This window comes from Malus domestica, chromosome 08 (assembly GCF_042453785.1).
Source record: "Malus domestica chromosome 08, GDT2T_hap1".
NCBI lineage: Eukaryota > Viridiplantae > Streptophyta > Magnoliopsida > Rosales > Rosaceae > Malus > Malus domestica.
The window spans coordinates 525620-549067 of record NC_091668.1 but is presented as its reverse complement, the minus strand read 5'-3'; the positions used below and the strand labels follow the sequence as shown (position 1 = coordinate 549067).

General features: G+C 39.5%; 2 protein-coding genes and 1 non-coding gene across 3 annotated transcripts; 1 reads left to right on the top strand and 2 right to left on the bottom strand.

Moving 5' to 3' along the window:
* Positions 1-1557: 1557 nt before the first annotated feature.
* On the bottom strand, positions 1558-2732 carry LOC103420850 (plastocyanin). Its single transcript, XM_008358892.2, has one exon. The coding sequence runs from the start codon at positions 2286-2288 to the stop codon at positions 1788-1790; it is 501 nt and encodes a 166-aa protein (XP_008357114.1). The 5' UTR covers positions 2289-2732; the 3' UTR covers positions 1558-1787.
* Positions 2733-5450: 2718 nt separating this feature from the next.
* Positions 5451-5572, bottom strand: MIR171C (microRNA MIR171c). Its single transcript, NR_120907.1, has one exon. It is a non-coding gene; the product is annotated as a microRNA MIR171c (primary transcript).
* A 13156-nt stretch (positions 5573-18728) lies between these two features.
* On the top strand, positions 18729-22077 carry LOC103410417 (mechanosensitive ion channel protein 8-like). The gene is made up of 5 exons (XM_008349120.4): positions 18729-20294; positions 20466-20589; positions 20673-20966; positions 21071-21273; positions 21415-22077. The coding sequence occupies exons 1-5, from the start codon at positions 18910-18912 to the stop codon at positions 21683-21685; spliced, it is 2277 nt and encodes a 758-aa protein (XP_008347342.2). The 5' UTR covers positions 18729-18909; the 3' UTR covers positions 21686-22077.
* The last annotated feature ends 1371 nt before the right edge of the window (positions 22078-23448 follow it).

Sequence of the window (23448 nt, the reverse complement as noted above, 5' to 3'; positions counted from 1 at the left end):
TTGCCTAATTAGTGCAACACTCACATATGTGAGATTAGTAGAGAGAATCTCATGTTTTTGTGAAATGTGCCTGACAAATGATGTGGTCAGACACCCCTACTCAAGTTTTATTTATTTATTTATTTGTGATGGAGATGCGCATTTAAGCAAAAGAAAGCAAATAGTGGAATCTCATTTCCTTTTCTCGTACAATAAGCTTAAAACATATGCATTAGGTTTTTAGAATAAAAAAAATGCTACTCTTACCACATTTTTCATATCACATTTGTATCATCTCTCTAATAGAGATAGGACTTACATTTGTTGGTGAGCCCTACTTCTAAGAAAGTTGTCCTATCAGGTGAATGTATCATCTCTCTAATAAAGTTGTTTTGTCACGTGAATCAAACTAAACAGAAATGGAGAACTTCACACGGTAATTATACATTAGCAACATAATTTCATAGTTGAATTAAGTTAGGCCTTTTGATACCAATCTGCGCAAATGCTTTCAGGTTTCGGCGTCCCAAAATTTTCAACGGTTTATGATTTACTTGCATGCCAAGGGAATGGTGGTAGATGATGAGTACGTGTCATAGGTTCCGCCAATATCAACCAACGATCTATGGCCGGTTCTAGAGACACCGAGATAGCCATGGGAGCGTACCAGCCCCACCACACTTGGGGTAAGAAGAAACGGCATCCTCTTGGCCAGTGGGTATAGATGTCACTTTGGACAGAACATTTGGGGATGGTGGACAAATGCTTCAAGGAGGCTGAAACGTTGGATTGTGTGAAGAGCATGAACGCGATCGCTGGAGATAACTGGACGAGTTTGTGCACTTACCTTTCTGTTGCGGTAGACGTCAATAGGAAGGTAAGTGCACTTCCTGGACGAGAGAGTTTCCCTGATGTCGGCGGGAAGATCCTCAGAGCCCGAACTACCCTTCCTGAAGCACTCACTACTTAACTTTAAACATTAGGCAGGCTGCAGGCTCCCCCAATTTGTTCTTACATGATTATGTTTTCAACACCATTCAATCGAAAAATGCTGGCCCTGGTTGAAAGAAGAGTCTATACAAAAGGGGTGGGAGCGTACAAGTCTTAGTGACAGATCGATCGCAAGCACCCCATTACTTGAATGAACTTACAATTTAGGGTACATAGCTCTTGTAATTTATCACCTCAATAGTCAATAGTATATAGCCTAATCAAATGTAATTCAATTGATCTCTTCATTTCTTTTTTGTTTTTGGTTTACCATCTGAATTTAGACAATACTGTTTTCTTTATTTAAGTTATATTCTAAGACCGCATACATGCTATCTTAATTAATCGGCCTAGTTAACGGTTTATACACACACAACTGGATAATTAACCACTACACTTTAACATATGTTTTAGGGTCGATTTAAAACTGCTTCTTAAAGAGTTAAAAGTTCTTTTTTTTACTACCTTTGACGGTAAAATACAAGAGAGCAGTGATTTATAGAAGCATTTTTTTTAGAAAGCATTTTTGGTAGTGTTTATAATAAAAGCACTTATAGTAAAAGTGAAAAAAAGTAGTTTCTAGGGAAGTAGTCTCGAACAAGCCTTAAATAACGAAATGAAATCAAAGCTAGCACACAAACTATACAACTTTAAATAAAGAAGTATGGTGAAAAGCATGAAGGCGCTCAATATATAAATGCTTTCACCTCGCACTTTGTCTCTCTCGCACATTGTCTCTCATGGCAATCTGATCATTACAGAAGTCCTACTTTGCCTCCAAAAAAGGAAGCATAAATATTATTAATCAGACAACTGAATTAGTTAACGGTAACTTTGCCGACCATGCCAGCTCCCTGGTGAGGAGAGCAGTAGAAAGAGTATGAACCTTTTTCGGTCAAGGTGATGGCGTAGGTTTCCCCGGGGGCATTCAGGAGGTCCTCCTCGCTCATCGAGATTTTTCCAGCATCCACACCGCTGGGAACCTCGTCCTCGTCAAACAAAACGTTGTGTGGGAATCCAGCATTGTTCTTGAACACAATCTTCTCACCGGGGGCGATGGAGAAGCTGTTGGGGACAAAGGCTAAGCCACCGTCATCGCTGCCTAGCAAGACCTCAATGGCCATGGCATTACTGGCGAGGATAGCACTGGCGGCAGTGGCGGCAACGGCCACACCAACATCCTTGAGGGATGACTTGACGATGCACATCTGCCTTGGGGAGGCTGAGACCTTAGCTGCAGCGTTAACCTTGGCTGCGCCGGCGGATTTAAGTCCGGTGAATGATGGGATAGCGACCGCGGCGGGGTTGACGAAGGCCATTGTATGTAGTTGATTGAATGTGTTCTAGCAAGCTGGTCGCCTCAAGTTCTAAAGGTGATCAAAAGGAGAAGATAGGAAGGGTGTGTTTTAATAGGGTGGGAGGGGGTAGGTTATGTGTGGTGGAGGAATTGGTGATTGGATACAGTGAAGGGGTGGCAATGGGGATGTGGTGGAGACAAGGTTATCCGCTGAGGATGGGTCTGATTGGCTGGTGGAGATGCTATCCGATGACGTGGCACTGGAGTTTATTGATGGGAGGTGGAGAGTGTGAGAGCTTGCAAGTATGTCAAACTAGTGGAAGTGGATAGACAGGAGGACAAACAATCTATGATCTACATATGATATGAATGAGTGGCTGATCTTATCGTTTGGGTTCATTTGGTGCATGTGTGAGATTATGGACTAAATTCGTCTAGTTTCTTGGTGCAAAAGGAACCAAATATTTGATCAAAATTAGCTACTAGACCTTGTGGCTAGCTGAGTCAAAGTTTCGTTACGATCATAAAAAGTTGCACAAGTACATGTGTTATTTTTCTTAGTAAAAATCTTTTAAAATAAAAAAAATCATCGTACACTTCAAATATATTGAATATTGATAGGAGTATTGAACGACTTTTTTCCGAAGTATCTTCTAACAGCTCACTTAATGAAATAACAAACAAATACAATCCGAATAATTTCTTGTCCCCGTCAATACTAAAACTTGGTTGATAGGCCATAGCTTATATTCATCGAGGACCGATGGCGCGTTTATATAACCGTAATGAAAATATGAGGAATTGAATTGATGAGGAATTGAATTGAGGAAGAGTTGGAATGAGGATAAGTCATAATCGAATTCATGTTGAAGCTGTTTACTTAAATGTTCTTAAATCGGAATATAAATGATACTAATTTCATAAAACTATTTACTAATTCAGTAGAATCAGATATAAACTAGTGTGATTTACTAAAATGCCCTCGTCCCAAATCAAATATTTTATATACTTTTTTTTAATAAAATTTAATACAATATATAATAGTAAGAAAAAAAATATTAAATTGCTTTTTTATTTCATAGACACACTAAAATGCTTTTGTTTGTTTTTTTTATACTATAAATTTAAGTATTTATTTTAATATTTAAATTTTCTCGCTCAAGTTGTAGTTTATTCTCTTTGGCATATGCATGGAGTTGTGCATAATATGAATGAGCATGGAAATAAAAAAAGTAAGGAGTTGTGCATAATTAAACTAGGGTTAATGGGTTTATAAATGATAGTCTTGGAAATAAAAAAAGTAAGTGAGAGCATAAAGCGAACAAAAGTATCATTCTGATTGCCCAAGCAATCAATCCAAATACCATGTTAATCTAAGGAATCCAAATCCTTCAAATTTTGGAATTGAATTCCAAAATTTTGAGTGGGTCCCACCTTTTCTTTCACTTCCAAGTTTAATAAACAAAGGTATACCCTGTAATCAAAATTGAATTCCGTATTTTAATTTCGATTACATAAACGTTCCTTGAAAGTAGTATCAAATGAAGTCCGAGGGGACAGACAGCCAGAGAGTGGATTCCCTCACTCAATTGCTTGTGATTTGTGAGAGGAAAATTAACAGTAGCTAGCCGACACCAACTGTACGTACTTACGCAGCAATTAAATTGACCAACGCTCCGCCTTGCTGCATGTACTCTTCTAACTATTTCTTCTCTTTCTTTCTTTGATCCCCACTACCTCTCCCACTCCCACTTCCACAATTTTTTCCTATACTCCATAGTAACTACACGGCTATGAAGCCACATGTGTGCGGTGAAAATTCGTTAGTTACAATTGGACGGACAACCAAGTAGCACAGTTAGACTCACATGATAACATTGGCTATCCAATAAATACATATTTCTGGTTACTGATTTACTGTTTACATTAACGTTATACAGTGAACGTATTTAATTAATTTTTGTTAGACGATAGTACCCCATGGCCTGCTGTTAGTTACATTAACAAAGACGGCGGTCGAAATTGAAGAAAGTTGAGATTCCACCATAAAATCAATTAGAAATAAAGGGAGTAGCCCAATCTCTTATAAGCCCATGCAAGGTCCCTTCTCCTATCAATGTGAGACTTGTTCTCAACACGTCCCCTCACGTGTGATGAATTTTCAAGCCTAACATGTGGACAACGCAACGGGATAACATGGACATGTGGGACAACCTGCTCTGATACCATGAAGAAAGTTGGGGTTCCACCATAAAATCAATTGGCAATATGGGAAGTAGCACAACTTCTTATAAGCCCATGTAAGGTCCCTCATCCCATCAATGTGGAACTCATTCTCAACACGCCCCCTCACGTGTGACGAATTTTCAAGCCTAACAAGTGGACAACGCAACGAGATGACGTGGACATGTGGGACAACCTGTTCTGATACCATGAAGAAAGTTAGGGCTCCACCATGAAACCAATTAGTAATATGGGAAATAGCCCAACCTCTTATAAGCCAATGCAAAGTTCCTCATCCCATCAATGTGTGACTCATTCTCAACACGCCCCCTCACGTGTGACGAATTTTCAAGCCTAACACGTGGACAACGCAACATGATGACGTGGACACGTGGGACAACCTGCTCTAATACCATAAAAAAAGTTGGGGTTCCACCATAAAACCAATTGGAAATATGGGAAGTAGCCCAACCTCTTATAAGCCCATGCAAGGTCCCTCATCCCATCAATATGGGACTCATTTTCAACACGTCCTGTGGCAAATCACGTGTGATGAATTTTCAAGCCTAACACGTGGACAACACAATGGGATGACGTGAACACGTAGGACAACATGCTTTGATACTATAAAGAAAGTTGGGGTTCCACCATAAAACCAATTGGTGGAACCCCAACTTACGTGACAGAACAGAAATGAGGAGTGGCCCACCAAAACCGGAGAGCAAAGTACCAGGGTTCTCAATTCTGTTCTGTCACGTAAGTTGAGTAAGTGTAAAATAAGCGAAAAAAAAAGAAAGATATATAATATATATTCCATTTTGTAAAAGAGAACGAATAAGGAAAAACATCAAACAAATGAATTGAAACAGAAATAAAGAGAAAAAAAATGAAATATTGACCAGATCGATATTGAGAGAGCGAGGAAGAGGGCGGAGGCAGCCGGCGTGAGAGGATGAAAGAGCACTGAGATATTGGCGCGGCTCAATCAGATTCAGGTGACCATAGAACAACGTACGTATCTACGTACATGCAAATGCAGTAAGTAGTCTTCTTCTCTGAGTGAACCGGGCCAACATCACAGTAACGATTTCAATAAGGTAATTGTATATACGCAAAACATTCTATATTTTTCCTGCATGCTGCATCAACTTCATACATACATACATATACATACATACATATATATATATATATATATAATTAAATACCAAATGAAGCAGGGAAAGAAGTTGAAGGATAGGAGGACTGACTGCCGAGGAGGATATATATATATATATATATTGATAATAATGATGGTGAAATTGAAAGGCAGAGGGTGTAGTGAAAGCAATGAGAAAAAAATTGGGGATGTCATGAATCAATATTTAAGGAAGGATTAGAGAGAGAGAGATAGAGAAGCATATTGCAGTTGCAGCAGGGTGCTGGTGGTGCATTAAAAACCGGCAGCTACCGAATTAAAACCCAAATGCCAAAGGACCATAGCAGCATTCAATACCACGCTAACGTCCCATCAGCCCGGCCCATAATATTCTCTCTCTCTCTCTCTCTCTAGATTCTCTCTCTCATCTCTGTGATACACACTTCCGCAGAAGCTAGCTAGGCACAGAAACAACAAGGTTGCAGTTGCAGGGCCTCCACATTAATAACGGAATCTCACTCTCTGCTGGGTTGCAGGATAAATTTCTTTTCTCAACTCTTCTTATTATTAACAGAAGATGCAGACCCAGAGGCACACGTCTATCTAATATACATCTCGTCTATCTAATATATATATCTCTCTCTCTCTTCAGGCTGCAGCACCAGCAAAAACACAAACACGTTAATCAAAACTAAAAATTGAATTACGTACGTTAAATTAAATTAAAGTAAAGGGAATATCAAATGAGTTGTCAAATAACGCCCCCACCACCCCCCACAACGGCCATGCAAAACGCTTGCTTTTTATTATTATCTCCCTCTTTAGTCTTTATTGAACCAACTATTTCATCCATCTTAATTGCTAGTTGTGGAATCTCGTCAGTACTCACAGTGGCGATGCCATTTCTGTCCCTTGCTTTCTGTTTACTAATTAATAACCGCGGGATATGGAGACTGGAAGAGGGAGAGAGACTTCAGTTGAGTTAGCCTTGCTAATTAGTTAATTCTTGAGTTGAGGAAATTCACATTGCACATCTGATTCATTTTCTGCTAAAAAAATTGGGAGACTAGGTAGTTGATCATGTTTAAGAACATTGTTTAACTCTTTACGTATGTAAAGTATTATTCAACTCATTGAAGGACCGTTTGATTACCATACTATTTTTTATTTTTAGTTTGATAACCAATTTTACATTACAAAACATGTATTAATCTACTCTCGAAGCTCAATATCTAGGCTTCTAACTTTGACCTTGCCAACTGACTCTTGTTATACCTAATTCGAACCCAGGACCTCAAGACTAGCTACCAACTTAATATTTAACAAAAAAATCATCATTACTCTAAAAATATGTGATGAATATTTTGCTACACGTTTTTTCATTTGTTTCATTTTCCGCAATAAATAAAAACAGAAACAATTAACAAAAACTTTCAATCCATCATCATTTATCTTTGGGTAAAAGACTGTTTACTACCCTCATGTTTCGTGATTTTCAACATTTAGTACATCAATTTTTTTTCGTCTCAAAGTCATACCTAAAGTGTAAATTTTGGGACAGTCTCATACATCCGTTAAGTTTTTCGTTAGAAATTCTGTTAAGTGATGAGTTGGCGCCCATGTGGACAATGACTGGGCGCCACATGTCAATAAGGGTTCCACGTGGATATTAAAAATAATTAAAAATTAAACATTAAAAAAAAAAAAAGTTGTCTTCTTCCTCAACCCTCCCTCCCTTCTCCCTCCCTTCTCTCTCAGAGCACCCACCCAACCTCTGCACCTTTCACGTTCCACCGGCACGACAACGCATGTCATCGAGTACCAACCCCACCACTGCCATTATCCTCCTCCGCCGACTCACCCCGGCAACCGACAAAATTATAAAATAAAATAAAAAAAGAAGAAGAAAAATAGAAAACCAGGCTACCGTCTTTCTCTCTTCATACCTTTCCCACCAGTAAACTCCATTGATGAACCCTCTAATCCAGTAAACCCCCACCTCTTAGTTTCTCATACCACTTTACAAAAACTAGATGAAAAACTCTATAATGGCAAAATAGAAAAAAGTCAAGATGATTCGCTCTTGAATTGAACCCTTTTCCTCTGCAAAATCCAAAAAAGCATCAATTGCATCTACTATGTATTCCCAGATTTATAATCAACCCATTGATTACTGAAGAACACTATAATGCAAGCTCCAAATCTGAAAACTTTTCAATTTCTAGGAAACATGGATCCCGATTCAGTGAAATCCACCCTCTAAAATCTAGCATTCGAAAATGTAATGACCGCAGCAGTCCGTAATCACCCCGGCAACCGAAGTCCCAGTTCAGCTTCTCCACCGCCGATCTCGTCCTCCTACTACCCTACTGCCCCCCACACAGCGGCCCCTCTGCCCACCGAATCCTCCACCGCCGGATTACTCGACTGCTCGTCCGACCCGATCTCTCCACCGGCTGGTTCAACTGGTTTATTCGGCTCCAAACCATTACCCGTACCCGCATATCTGGTTCCAGGTTCCTCGGGTTTCTGATCTGTCGTGTTCGAATCGTCAAACTATTGCCGTCGTGCACCAAGAAATCGGAAAGAATGGAGGGTGTTCTCGGATTTTTCTACAGAGGGGAATGGGTGGGTGTGCACTCACCCACAACCACCTCTTCTTCCAGATCAGAGCCGTCAGCGCCATCTCTGTCGAACGTCATCGCTCGCACGCCATATCTCTGTTGAATTGAATTCGGAAGTTTTGGATTTTGATTTTGATTTTGATTTAGGGTTTTAGTTTTCAGAAAGGGCGAAAGACAGAGGAACAGAAGGGAGGGTAGGTGCAGAGAAGAGAAGGGAGAGAGAAGGGAGCGGGGGTTGGGGTGGGGAAAACGATAGGGTTTTTTTATTTTATTTAATTAATTATTTTAACAAAAAAAAAATTCCACGTGGACCCACGTGGCGCCCAGTTATTGTCCACATGGGCGCCACGTCACAGTTAACGGGAGATTTAACAGTTTGACTAACGGATGTATGAGACTGTCCCAAAATTTACACTTTAGGTATGACTCTGAGACGAAAAAAAATTGATGTACTAAATGTTGAAACCCACGAAACATGAGGGTAGTAAACAGTCTTTTACCCTTTATCTTTATACCTGAAAACTCAAAAGTAGAAATTAAAAAACTGAAATAGCTTTTTCAAGACCATCCAAGTCTTTTCATTATACAAGGTAATTTACTTGCTCGACCATAGGGAGAGATAGCTTGCTTACTTAGTGTGAAACACTAACAACACTTTTTTTTTCCTTCTTCTCTGTAAACGCTAACAACACTTCAAAATTAGAAAAGAAATTGTATATGTACACAATTTAAGCATCGTTCTCTATAAATAAATATACTTTACGTATAAAAAGTCACAGTAGTTATCGACACTCTATAAACATCTTGAATCTTGTACGTATAAAAAGTCACAGTAGTTATCGACACTCTATAAACATCTTGAATCTTGAGGCACCCCTTTATGTATATGTTCTTTGTCATTTTCACAAGTAAAACCCATAATAACCTTTTAAGAAGAGATGACTTGTCAAAATCACCCTCTGGACAGAAGTTTCTGGGCCTAGTTAGTTTTAAAATTTAAAGAAGAAGCTAGCCCAACTTTTTTTTTCTTCTAAATAAGGTAAGAACATTTTTCCACAAGCTAGCTAAGCTATTCTAACACTTTGAACAGTCACTCGCTAAATTTAGCTAGAAAGAGAGAGAAATTAGAGTTGAATATCAGAGTGCGCAACGAACGAGACTAACAAAATAATAGGAATGTTATTAAATAAACGAGAATGCCGGAACGGCTACAAAACCCTAAGAGGCTACATTGTGACTAACTTATTCTAAACTGAATAACAAGCATGCTATTTATAATAAATTAACCCTAACCTAAAAGGTAAGAAACGGAAACCCTAGTGCTAACGGGCTAAACTCAAAAAACCAAATATTCAAATAAACTAAAATCCTAATATTTTCCAACAATTAGTACACTCCTTCGCTTGAGAGGGCACAAGATGTTCTGATGCATAAGAGATTACTGCATGTGGCACATGACCCTGCCACTAGACCCGCAGTCCAAGTTCGTCTTGGACAAGGAATTATTGGCATAGGAAGTTATTTGCTTAGCCAATCTTTTATGCAGGTTTGTTATGCTTCCGGTTCAAATTCATCGAGGAAAGCGAATGTCAATGTTCTGCTGCTGCCAACAAAGAGAGGCACGGCTATATGAATATTTATTTGGAGTTGGCTTTCTCTATTGCAAACATTGATCTTTACATCTCTCATATGGCACGTTATTTCTTATGTTTCAGTCATCCACCGCCAGCTTTTGGTTTGTCACCAGACCTTGAACTTGCTCTTGAAGCTGACAGGTTACAGATAACTCCGTGTATGCCAGTCAACTGTTTACAAGGTAAGTAGGTTGAAATACGTTCTTTATGATTGTCATCATTTTCACACAATGAAGTACACGAAAGAAGATACTTCTCCTTTTTGCAGTATGATCTATACTGCCTTTTATACCTATCATTTCTATATATATATAGGAATGTCTCGTATGACTTTGTTGTGTCTGAGAAGATATTTGACAGGAAGGAGTTCCAGCAAATAATTTGATTGCTATAGTTTTGCATTGTTCTTATATAATTAACGTTGCTATACTTCAAATTTTACTGGTCGATGCATGAAATTACTATTTCCACGAATGACAAGCCCAAACTCCTCAGTGAGGTGGATTTGTTTTCCCCTTTTTAATATATGTTTAAAATTGATGTTCTGCAATGTCAATCAATCGAATGTGGTTTTCAATCGAATGATGTAAACTATGGGTAACACGTTAAACGTTTCTTAGTTTTGCAAGTATGTGATGTGATTCACTTACAGTTCCGAATCTTCTTACATATGTAAGGTGATTATTGTTTATCTTCATATTTGAAATTCTGAATCGTCTAATTAACTTTGATATTTCTCAATGAAGACATGTGTAGGGTGTAAGCTATTGTAATTTATGTATTTATACTTTTGTTTATGCCCACACATGGTTTTCGGTTCAATTCAAAATTTTTATATTTTCTTTTTCGTTCTCAGAATTTCTGTCTGGTGGGGGGAAGTATATATGACTTTCTGCATAACCAAAGGGGTGTGTTATCACTTCTGTCCTTGCTCAGAGTCGCAATTGATGTTTCCAGGGGAATGAACTATGTTGATGCACAAAACTGGAGGTCTTGGAATAACGTAAATCCGACCGTGAATCTGCACGTAATATAAATAACACAAGATGTATCATGGTTCACTCCAATGTTTGGGCTACGTCCACACTGATTATATATTTATTTGAGGGAGAGAGAGCTTTGAGAGTGAGAGTTTTGAGAGGGGGTGAGGAGCCTTAGGAATTGGCCTCTCCCAATTGTGAGGGTGAGGGGTCCTTTTATAGAATAAGGAATCCTCACTTATTACATATTCGCTCATTCCTTTATCACATAATTACATTTAAGTCCCCCGAGTATTTGTACGAGATCTAAATACGAGGCCTTAAATATGGTATAAACAGTAGTTCCCCAAGTCTTCAGTCAAGAGAGTCTTTTGGCTGGAGACTTGAAATTCAGTCCATGTGTAGGCCGAAGTAACTAGATGTTGTCTTGAACTGATGTTCGATATGAGGCGGTGTTCAATCTGAAATGATGCTCAACTAGAAGTAGCACATGCTGCGAGCTGCTCGGCTCGTGGCTTATGTTGCTTTGGTTGGCTTGGCCTGTGGCGTTGAAGGTGAGGGAGTCCCTTTTATAGAATAAGGGTTCGCTCCTCAATACATGAATGATGGGCTAAAGTTGATGCTCTCTAATGAAGGTGAGGGAGTTCATTTTATAAAATAAGGGCTCGCTCCTCAGTACATGAATAATGGGTTAAGAGTGATGCTCGTGGCCAGACGGTTACTCAGCTGGCGGCGATGCTCTCTAATGAAGGTGAGGGAGTCCCTTTTATAGAATAAGGGCTCGCTCCTCAATACATAAATACGGGCTAGAGTTGATGCTCGCGGCGAGGCGGTTGCTCAGTAGGCGGCGATGCTCTCTAATGAAGGTGAGGGAGTCCCTTTTATAAAATAAAGGCTCGCTCCTTAGTACATGAATAATGGGTGCTCTCTAATGAAAGTGAGGGAGTCCCTTTTATAGAATAAAGACTTGCTCCTTAATACATAAATAATGGGCTAAGTCCCCCAAGTATTTTTCATGAGGCCCAGTTGAGGCCCAATAAATGGTACATAATGTAGCATCCCAAGTCTTCGGTTAATAGAGTCTGTTGGCTGGAGACTTTAAATTGAATCCATGTATGGGCTGAAGTGGCGGTTGTTCGGAGGTGGTATTTGCATACCCTGCACTGAAGCTTTGTAGGTGAAGCTTTGCAAGTGAAGCTTTTGAAGCTAGAACTCTGTAAATGAAGCTTTCGAAGCTAGAGCTTTTGTAAATGAAGCTTTTGAAGCTAGAGCTCTGTAAATGAAGTTTTTGAAGCTGATTGACATAAGTGATGCTCATAAATGTTAACATGAGTGATGCTCATGAATGTTAACATGAGTGATGCTCATGAATGTTGACATGAATGATGGTCATGAATGTTTATGTATGATTGTCATGAGTGATGTTCATGAATGCTTATGTATGAATGACATGAGTAATGCTCATGTATAATTTGGAGTACTGGCGTACTTTTGATCACTTGGTTGGTGGCATGAAGGAGAGTACGAGTTGTACATTTCATCACCTGGTTGGTGGCATGAATGGCTAGTTACCAAATGATATTAGAGTACGGGTTGTACATTTCATCACTTGGTTGGTGGCATGAATGGCTAGTTGCCAAATGATATTAGAGTACGGGTTATGCATTTCATCACCTGGTTGGTGGTAATAGCGGCGGGTTGCCGAATAATTTTGGAGTACTGGGTGTACTTTTGATCACCTAGTTGCTGCTATTAGCGGCAGGTTGCCGAATAATTGTGGAGTACTGGGCGTACTTTTGATGACCTGGTTGGTGCTATTTCGGGCTTATGGGCATTTGCCCTCCACAACATGCCAGCCCATTTGTTTTGGGCTTTGCCCTTTTTTTTTAATTTTTTTTAATTTTATTATTATTATTACCCTCTGATGGAGTTTATACATATTACCCTCTGATGGGGTTTATACAGATGTCTCCGAAAGATAATAAAAATAAATTACATCATTCTGGTGGGGTGTTTATTCCTTACTTTTGCTTTCTGCTTTTACTTTCTGCTTTTCGTCGTACTCTCTCTATCTCTTCACCTGGTAGACAAAAGGAATCGTAATAATAGGAACTTTATAATTTTGCCCCTTTTCTTCTTTTCTCTTTTCCTTTTCTGCTTTACTTTCTCTTTTTCTTTTGCGTTGTCCGCCATGTGCTCTCTTCTCTGATTTTTCTGTCGGCAGAGTCCCCTTCATCACCTTGGGTCCCGTCTCCAATTGCTCCAAACTCCATGTGCTCTCTTCTTTTTGCTTTTTTCTTTCCACTGCATCTAAACACTAGCTGGTGTACTCCATCTGTAAAATCTGTAAGATCTGGAGAAAGCTGTCTGGAGAAATGCAATAGCTGACGCACAAATGTTGATTGACCATATTTCGGGGTTTGAGGGACCACCATGTTTCGAGGTTCAGTTGGTGGAGATGAGGGGCTGGTGGTTGAACTCGGTGAGGAGGGGGGTCGACCCAGGTGGCGAGGTCGGAGGGATTGTAGAGGGTGACGTCGGAGGCGATGAGAGGTATGGCGAGGTCAGATTTGGCGGTGGAAGGAAGATGGGGCTGCTGGGGAGATGCGATCAACCCATCTCCTTGCCTTTAATGACTTCCTTTGCACTTGAGGAATTCTCCGTCTAGCTGTTTCGAAAAACTGTTAGATCTTCTCAGCTTCCTCCACTTAAAACCCCAACAATAACAAAGCAGGTGGACCAAATATCATTTCATCTGCATTTAGAGGAACGAATTTCGAATCTTCAATCAACACACTAGAAACTCATTCTCATTCAGAAGAGGCTCTTGGGGTGCTCTTGAGGAGCTTCGACTGATGGCTTATTGAAGCCATCGAAGGTTTAGCACCATAATCTTCTAAAAGTATGATCACATCATCGTTTTTGTAATAAACTGCATCTGCAAGAGGCGTGCTGCCCCAACAGTCACGCAGGTTGACCTCGGCGCCTCTTTGGAGCAAGAGCTGGACAACGTCGGTTTGGCCCTAGTAAGCGGCGACGTGGAGGGCGGTGCAGCCGTTGATGTCAGTGAAATCGACATTGGTGCAGGAGTCGAGGAGCTCTTGGATGGCGTCCAAGTCGCCCTTCTGCTGATTGCTGCTATTGTTGTGACACGTGTTCCATGTGTGGAGAAGGATAATTAGAATTGGGTGTGAAATGAAAGTGGGGTTGAGCCTGTACTTGCCTGGGTTTGTGTCTTTTTCCACATTATGCAACTCATTTTCGGGCACCCAAAGGTATAGCTTCCCTCTTTTGCAGATGTACTTAACCTTTGATCTGTATATGTCATCCTTGCTTCCTTTAGCATCAACATTGATGGTATTGAGTTGCCCTTGCCAATTGGAAGACAATATACTCTTGCATTTCTTGGCAAATGTTAAGACGGTTGCCTTATTGGCCTTCATGGGTTCCACAGTATTGCACCCCAAGTGCTCGACGAAATTACTCAGGGAAAGAAAGTGTTCGTTAGAGAGAAAGAAAGACAAGAGGTGAGCTTTGGTCAGGGTTTTTTTGCAGATTTTTCAGATTCACGGTGGAGGTGAAAAAATGAAAGAGAATTGACATAGTTTTTCGTATCGATTCCCACAAACGGCACCAAATGTTGATGCACAAAACTGAAGGTCTTGGAACAACGTAAATCCGACCGTGAATCTGCACATAATGTAAATAACACAAGATGTATCGTGGTTCACCCCAAGGTTTGGGCTACGTCCACGCTGATTATGTATTTATTTGAGGGAGAGGGAGCTTTGAGAGTGAGAGCTTTGAGAGGGGATGAGGAGCCTTAGGAATTGGCCTCTCCCAATTGTGAAGGTGAAGGGTCATTTTATAGAATAAGGACTCATCACTTATTACATATTTGCCCATTCCTTTATCACATAATTACATTTAAGTCCCCCGAGTATTTGTACGAGATCTAAATACGAGACCCTAAATATGGTATAAACAAACTACTTTCACCAAAGCAATATAATTCATAGGGACTCGAAAGCTACCAACTTTTGGTAGACGCAACTGGAGTAATAGATTCTTTGTATCTCTTGACTATGCTACATTTATAAGTACTTTATTTAGTGTACTTTTCTCAAAATGAAAGAGGCATGGGCAGGACGTGTGCGTTCTTGTCCTTGTTACATATTTCTCTTTCAACAGAAGCTTATCAGGTTATATTTTGGGTGTGTGTAGATTTAACTATTGTGATTGGCTCATATTTTGAGCTGGCAACAATGAAGTGATCTGTGTTAGTTTTCGGTGGAAATATCACATGGTGTGGGTTGCATGAAAGTTGCAGACAAGTGCTACAAAGTAAAAGCAAAAGTGGGTTTGCCTTTTGACTTTGGGAACATTATGCAAGAAATGTGATGATGGCTTGGCCTTTATTTAATGCAAGGAAATGCTTGCATTATAAGTGCTTGCTGAGGGATAAGGCTTGCATCAAGGAAGCATCCAAGGAGAGATGGTGAGAGCATTTGGCTCTACCATGGGCACGGGTGAGAGAAATCAAGAGAGCTAAAGTGAAAGGTCTCTGGTGAAAGAACTTTTGGGGTAGAGTGAGGCTATTGGGAAAATTCTATGAGTGGGTGTGCAAGGGATTCGGGATTGGGTTATGTTGATTTAACTCATGTGTACTTGTACTGTTATTCTTATAGTGAAGAGCAATATCTCTCCAGGGACGTAGGTATGTTTTTGCTGAACCTCATAAATTTCTCACTGTCTTTATTTCTTGTATTTTATTTTGTTCAACTGAGTGTGATTTGGTGAGGTTGTAATCTGAATCTCGTTTCCGCACTAACGAACGGGCCAAGGCATAACAATTGGTATCAGAGCATCGTTGGACGCTTTGGTTCGTTGGAGGTCCAGATTTATTGTTCACCATGGAATTTTCAGTTGAGTAGTTTAAAGGGAGAGGCGGTTTTACTCTTGGTAAATGAGAGTAATGGAAGCCTGAAGAAATGGAAGCCGTGTTTAGGGATGCTTGGATCAACTGCAAAAGTTGATGTTGAGGAAGAAGAGAAAGGCCTCTTTCTTTTTACCTCACTTTTAGATTCGTATGAGAACCTTGTGAAACTTTACTGCATGGAAAGATACAGTAAGTTTGGAGCAGGTGCAAGCTTCTTTGGTGTGGAATGATACACAAAAGAGATCATGGATGATTGTGGGCACAAGACTGCTTTAGCTGTTTAAGGTTGGAATCGTGAAAGAAAATTGGAAAGAGGATCTGAGAGAGAGCAGGTTCAGATCCGGTTTCGAAGGCAAGGGTCCACAGTGCTACATGTGCTAGGCCGGGTTGTAGCAAGTTTGTGGTGGAAGACTTCGAGTATGCCCTCTAGGTACTCGAAGCAACACTTCTTCTGGTGATGTTTAGTCTCAAGTATTGCAGGGGTTTTGCAGCAGGTGGAGCTATGAGATTCATAGGTGATGAGATGGTCCTGAAGGAGGAGAAGTGTGAGAAATTTTTGTCTGGCTCGACGAGTGTTGCTGGAAATGGGTGCATTGACAAGTTTCCAGGTTGAAGACAATAAAAGGGGGAAAAGCCTGTTGGAGGAGACGAAGATGTGTCGAGATCCTGTCTGAAGCTAAATGGTGATTTTTTAGTTTGCAGCAGCTGCACATGCATTGGCAGTGACTGAATCAGAACAAGACCAACGAGGTTGATTTAGGGTATGTATGCTAGTACGTAAGGCCAATGGGCTTTGGTGATGGGTGCAAGGATTTTTGCACTGTATATTCGCCAAGGTGGAGATTGTTGTGATTGGCTTATATTTTGAGCTAGCAACAATGAAATGACTTGTGTTTGTTTTCGGTGGAAATATCACATGGTGTGGGTTGCATGAAAGGTGCAGACAAGTGCTGCAAAGTAAAAGCAAAAGTGGGTTTGCCTTTTGACTTTGGGAACATTATGCAAGAAATGTGATGATGACTTGGCCTTTATTTAATGCAAGGAAATGCTTGCATTATGAGTGCTTACCGAGGGAGAAGGCTTGCATCAGGGAAGCATCCAAGGAGATGGTGAGAGCATTTGGCTCTACCATGGGCACATGTGAGAGAAATCAAGAGAGCTAGAGTGAAAGGTCTCTGGTGAAAGAACTCTTGGGGTAGAGTGAGGCTCTTGGGAAAATTCTATGAGTGGGTGTGTAAGGGATTCGAGATTGGGTTATGTTGATTTAACTTATGTGTACTTGTACTGTTATTCTCATAGTGAAGAGCAATGTCTCTTCGGGGACGTAGGCATGTTTTTGTCGAACCTCGTAAATTTCTCAGTGTCTTTATTTCTTGTATTTTATTATGTTCAACTGAGTATGATTTGATGAGGTTGTAATCTGAATCTCGTTTTCGCACTAACGAACGGACCAAGACACAACATTAACATGGTGATCAAATTTAATTATTCGATTTTCCTTAAGTTTGAAATTATTGTTGACAGGTAGTGAAAATAGCTAATTTTGGAACCGCGAGAGTACATGCACAACATGGTGTTATGACTGCAGAAAATGGCACATGTCGCTCCCGAGATCCGTGTTACTGTGTTCCCTAGAAATTAACCATCTCATTTGCTTCACTAGAATTAAGCATCTGGATACCACACTAGTGTCTAACACATGATTGCTTTCTGTTGATCAAGGAAGCTTATAAAGCATAGGACATACGATCATAAAGCTCATGTTTTTAGCTTGAGGGTTGTTCTCTCGTCCATCCTGTGTCCATGTTTCGTGACTGAAATGTTAGCTTCCCGACGAGAACTTAACTACGTTACAAGCAGCAGTTGGCGTAGTCCAGAAGGTATTCGTGTACTTTTTTTCCAGCAATATAAGTCATTCTTTGATCTTTATCCTTGATGGAATTGAATTGAGCTTCCTTTTCCTGATGAGAAGTGTTATTTAGTAGCTGGTAGCACGGTACGAGTTGTGCCGTGAATTAAGCTGTCGGTAAATAGGGCCAGAAGGGTACAGGGAAAAAGATCTAACACTCGTCTTTATTCTTCCTTCCCAAGTATGCAATTCTGAAAGTCTACAATTCCGGTACGCTTAAAGGTTGCAAAGGGAAGCGAGATAGACGAAAGGGAAAGTCAGCTAAAGTAGTACCCAATGAGGAGAAATTCTTGAGCAGACCGGTGACGTGACATGACTCTATATGTGTTCCGTTGGGTTTTGTTTTGTTAAACTAAATATTCAAACTTTTCATTCATAATCGTATTCAAGTTGGTTAAGAAAATGTATTTCATCTACTAGATTAAGTTTGAATTCTCGGAGCATAATATAGATTATAATAAATCAAACTAGATTATCGTTCGAATAAAAACAAAAAAATCTTCAACTTGATGAACAAAGATTCTCTCCCGAAAATTTGACAGCCCACGAAAACATATATTCCCAAGTCGCAGTTACTATAACGGCGTGTCGGGAATCTGATGTCCTCCACCCTTCCTTTTCATCTCTCGGATATTTAATCGTTTACTTTTCTACAAAACATGGACGACGACGAGCCAAAAATATAATAATTATAATAATTGACAAGATGATGAGAGAGACGTATCCAGAACGGGAGTGATTTTTCAATGTGATCGTCGAAATGATACGTTACGTGTTGCTATATAAATTGTGACATATGTATGTTAAAAAATTAATAACTTAAAATATAAAAATTTTCATCACTTACAAAAAAAAAAAACACATGATATACCTTCATTTTTCCCATCACAACTAAAAATTTCTACCACAACACGGTAACGGAGACTTCCTTTAGACCCTGGCCTTTTGGTTTTGGGAATAATTTTTTAAACGTTTCAGAAAGCCGCTTTATATTCGACAATGACGGTCTCACGTTGCTTCTCTTTCGCTTTTACCCAAACGGACAAATGAATCACAAGCAATTTCTATAAATTCATTGCTTAACTTGGAAGGTTTGAGAAAAAGTATCCGTCTTCAACTACATAAGTCACCACTTTCCTTGCCCTGCAGTCTGCAGAAGCAGCAACCGAACTCACCAACAAGAAGAAGAAGATCAAATGGCAACGAGGGAAGGAGAAGTGGTAGTCAAGATCGACGATAGCGACGGTTCTTGTAGCACAGAAACAGACACTGCACCGTATAACGGAGAACCAGCTCCAAGGACACCAGTAATTCAGGGCTCCCCAGAAAAACTGACTGAATCTTTCCGACGGAGGAGCAAAGAGCTTCCGGAAGCTCCCTCCAGCTCCGACGGAGCTGAGGCTGTCATCCAATGCAGCTCCAACGCCTCCTTCTCCCGAAGCCCCTGGAAACCCCCCATGAGCAAGACAAAGTCCAGGCTTCTCGACCTACCAGAGGAAGTGTCTCTAAAATCCGACAGAACGGCGGCTTCCGGACGATCGCATGGAAAAGACGACGACGCTTCGGCTTTCGACGACCCCGACCTTGAAGACATTCCAGAGGAGTACAGGAAGTGGAAGTTCAGCGCGCTCACGTTGCTTCAGTGGGTGAGTCTTGTTATTGTTATAGCTGCTTTGGTTTGCAATCTTTGGATTCCGATTTTAAAGAAGCAAACTTTGTGGGATCTTCCGCTGTGGAAGTGGGAAATTCTGGTTCTGGCATTGATTTGTGGTCGTTTGGTTTCTGGTTGGGGAATTCGGGTGGTTGTGTTCTTCGTAGAGCGAAATTTCTTGTTGCGAAAACGGGTTTTGTATTTCGTTTATGGATTAAGGAAATCGGTGCAGAATTGTCTCTGGTTGGGTTTGGTCTTGTTGGCGTGGCACTTGATATTTGATAAGAAGGTGCAGGAGAAGACCAAGAGTAGGATTTTGCCTTATGTGACCAAGATTCTTGTGTGTTTTCTGGTTGGGACATTGATTTGGCTGCTGAAGACGATACTTGTTAAGGTTCTTGCCTTGTCTTTCCATGTCAACGCATTTTTCGATCGAATTCAGGAGGCTTTGTTCAATCAGTATGTGTTGGAGACACTTTCAGGCCCCCCTATGTTTGAAAGGCGACCGTCACTAGAAGAGGAAATAGCCGCGGCAGCTGAGATTCAGGAGTTTCAGAAAGCGGGGGCTGCTATGCCTCGTGATCTCAGGGCAACTCTTCTTCACGGGGCAAGGAGTGGGAGAGTTGTAGGGAGTGGACACCAAAATAGCCCCAGAGTAGGGAAGAGTCCCACGGTTTCTAGGCCAGCATCTGGGAAGCAAGATGAAGGCATCCCGGTTGATCACTTGCATAAGCTAAACCAAAAGAATGTGTCGGCTTGGAATATGAGAAAAATGGTAAACATCATCCGGCACGGGGCCTTAACCACTCTAGATGAACAGATACTGGACTCTGATATGGGAGACAACTCTTCTTTGATGATTACAACTGAATCTCAAGCAAAAGATGCAGCCAGGAAGATATTTTTCAGAGTAGCCAAGCCGGGGTCTCCGTAAGTTTACATAATTTATTTTACCATTAGATATTAATTTGGTTTGATCTTCATCTGCATGTGAGCTACACTATGTTAAATGACCTAATGGTTACCTGCTCAGAAGTACTTTGTATGGGAGTAGTCTACAGGAGTTACCTTCAACATGTGCTAATGCTTTTGTTGTGACAGATACATTTACCTCAAGGATTTGATGCAGTTTTTGGTTAAAGATGAAGCTTTAAAGACATTTCGTCTCTTTGGTGCAGCAAGTGAAGATGACAAAATCAGCAAGACCGCTCTTAGGAATTGGGTGGTAATAATGCCTTTTAAGTTGTGCTTTCTGTCATCGACGAACCATTTATTGAAGAATGAATGTGTTTTTCTCGTTTCTTTTAGGTCAATGCATTTAAAGACAGAAGAGCACTAGCATTTTCTTTGAACGATACAAAAACAGCTGTGGATGAACTCCATAACATTTTAAACGTCCTTGTAACTATCGTCATTTTGATAATCTGGCTTATTATACTTGATGTTCATTTCACCCACTTCCTTCTCTTAATGAGCTCCCAGCTTCTTTTGGTTGTATTTATCTTCGGGAACACATGCAAGACTGTTTTTGAAGCAATCATCTTTCTATTTGTAATGCACCCGTTTGATGTGGGTGATCGTTGTGAAGTGGATGGAGTCCAGGTGAAGATTTGAATCAGAAGTTATGTTTATATGTAGTGTGTATTACCTTAGGATCTGTGTTTATACCGATATATCTAATTGCTTGATGTTTTTTTGGGTTTCAGATGGTAGTTGAAGAAATGAATATATTAACTACGGTCTTTCTGAAGTTTGATAACCACAAGATCATATACCCTAACAGTGTTCTTGCTACCAAGGCAATTGCTAACTATCGTCGTAGTCCTGACATGGGCGATGCTATTGATTTTTGTGTGCATATTTCAACTCCTTTGGAGAGGGTGGCTACTATGAAAGGAAGAATACAGAGGTATACCTTCAAAAGAAATATTTACATTTTGGAAACAACACATGTACACATGTTAGAAAGTATGAGTATATGCCTTTCGGGTTTTGCTACGGAGGAATCAGACCCCTTGTATGATTATCAACTGCTTAACATGTTACACAGGTATATTGAAGACAAGAAGGACCACTGGTACGACGCTCCAATGTTGATCATGAGGGATGTGGAGGAGTTGAACAAACTGAAGATATCGGTATGGCTGACACACAAGATGAACCATCAGGACATGCTGGAGAGATGGCACAGGAGGAGCCTTTTGATCGAAGAGATGATCAAAGTGTTCAGAGAGCTAGATATCGAGTACCGGTTACTGCCTCTCGATGTCAACATCCGAGCCATGCCAAGTTCAACGTCCAACAAGTTTCCTTCAAATTGAACAACTTGTGTCCCGGCACCAGCAAACTAACACTCTTCAACTTGGACTCTGGTAGGACTGGCATGACGAATGAGGGTTCTTTGGAACATAACGTTTGATGCTGAGATATAACAGCAGAGCAGATGCTTGTAGTTCCAGACTAACATCTGAAATTATGCATAGATTATAGATAAAGTGCCAATCTCTCTGGTACTAAAAAGCTAATAACTTAAAAAATAAAATTTCTCATCACTTGTATAAAAACAAATGATATATCATCTGTGTTTTGATCACAATGAAAAATTTCTCACTCTAATTGTAAAGTGTATTGTTTTTGAACTTGGGAAGGGTGCCGGGTACACCAAGTAGTTGGATACTTGAAATAAAAAAACTTCCACCACTTATATTATCAATCTTGATGTGTTGGCCGTGTTCCCAAACACTGAAAAATATATCTTATATACTAATATCATTTTGTTTCCTAATTCTATTTGTTTATTAATATATGGCGGTAAAATTGAAAAGTGTGATTTTCTTATTAAAATCGGAACAAGTACTTCATAATGAATTATCAATTTGTTTAATTCATATAAATGATTAAATAATATTTAAATAGAATGAATTCTTTCCAAAATAATGATGTTTATATGACAAGTATGAATAGTTTCAGTCATGATTTTTATGCGGTAAAAAAAGTTATAAATAGGTAAAAGTTAGACAGATAACCTTTGTTAGGGATAAGGGCGCAGCGGTGCAAAATATCACACTGTCCTGTTTCTTAACTCTAACACAAAATGATTGCAGATAAAAGAGAATAGGAAGGGTACTTATATGGACCATATATATATATTTTTTTTTTTTTTTTTTTTTTTTACTTTTATTTTGCTAAATGTACCCATGCTAATTATATGTACCCATTCATGTAAAACTTTTTAATGTTAAAATGTACTCATTCTTAAATATACCAATTTGTTATAAGTAAAATGTACCCATTTTTTATATAAAATCTATTCAATTTTTTTCTAATCCATTTTTAAACTTATATGGGTACATTATTTTTTCTTTGATTTTAAAATGTATCCATGTCAAGTTTAATCCAAGAAATTTACTAATGTTGTTAAGCCTAATATCTTTTTTTTTTTGGTCATTTTGAAGAATGTACCCAAGTTTTGATACAATAATTTTTTTGGACCCATGTTTATATATATATACACACACACAATAGTATATTTCTATTTGAATATTTTTAATCCCACAAATTATGGTTTTTTATTTAAAATCTCATTTATATAAACAACTAAAATTTCTAATTTTTAATTTAAAAAATATAGTAACGTACATAAAAATAAATTATCACATTAATTTCAGGGACCTCGATAAAAAATTAAAAGGGTGTGCTATCCACACACCCCTTTTTACTTCTCACACACCCCTTATTAATTTTTGTCCTTTAATCTTCTTCAATTCATCCGATCCGACGGCCGAAAACCAAAAAGATGTGGGAGAAGTAGAAAGGGGTGTGTGGATATCACATCCCCATTAAAAACCAACAAGGTTTCAATCAAAGAATATTCATAGCTAAAGACCGCATCCAAAGTCTCTCTAAAAAAAACTTCCACCACTATATATCACACTGGATATACGGGTTATGTTCTCGACACACTAAAAAAATATCTCTTATATACTGAGAGCATTTTGTTTCGTAATTCTATTTGTTTATTAATACATGGCGGTAAAATTGAAAAGTGTGATTTTCTAATTAAAATCGTAACAAGTATTTCATA

Coding starts and splice junctions, on each gene's coding strand:
- LOC103420850 (XM_008358892.2), bottom strand. CDS start 2,288: ATGGCCTTCGTCAACCCCGCCGCGGTCGCTATCCCATCATTCACCGGA.
- LOC103410417 (XM_008349120.4), top strand. CDS start 18,910: ATGGCAACGAGGGAAGGAGAAGTGGTAGTCAAGATCGACGATAGCGAC. Junction 20,295..20,465: donor GTAGCCAAGCCGGGGTCTCC/GTAAGTTTACAT, acceptor TTGTTGTGACAG/ATACATTTACCTCAAGGATT. Junction 20,967..21,070: donor GTGAAGTGGATGGAGTCCAG/GTGAAGATTTGA, acceptor TTTGGGTTTCAG/ATGGTAGTTGAAGAAATGAA.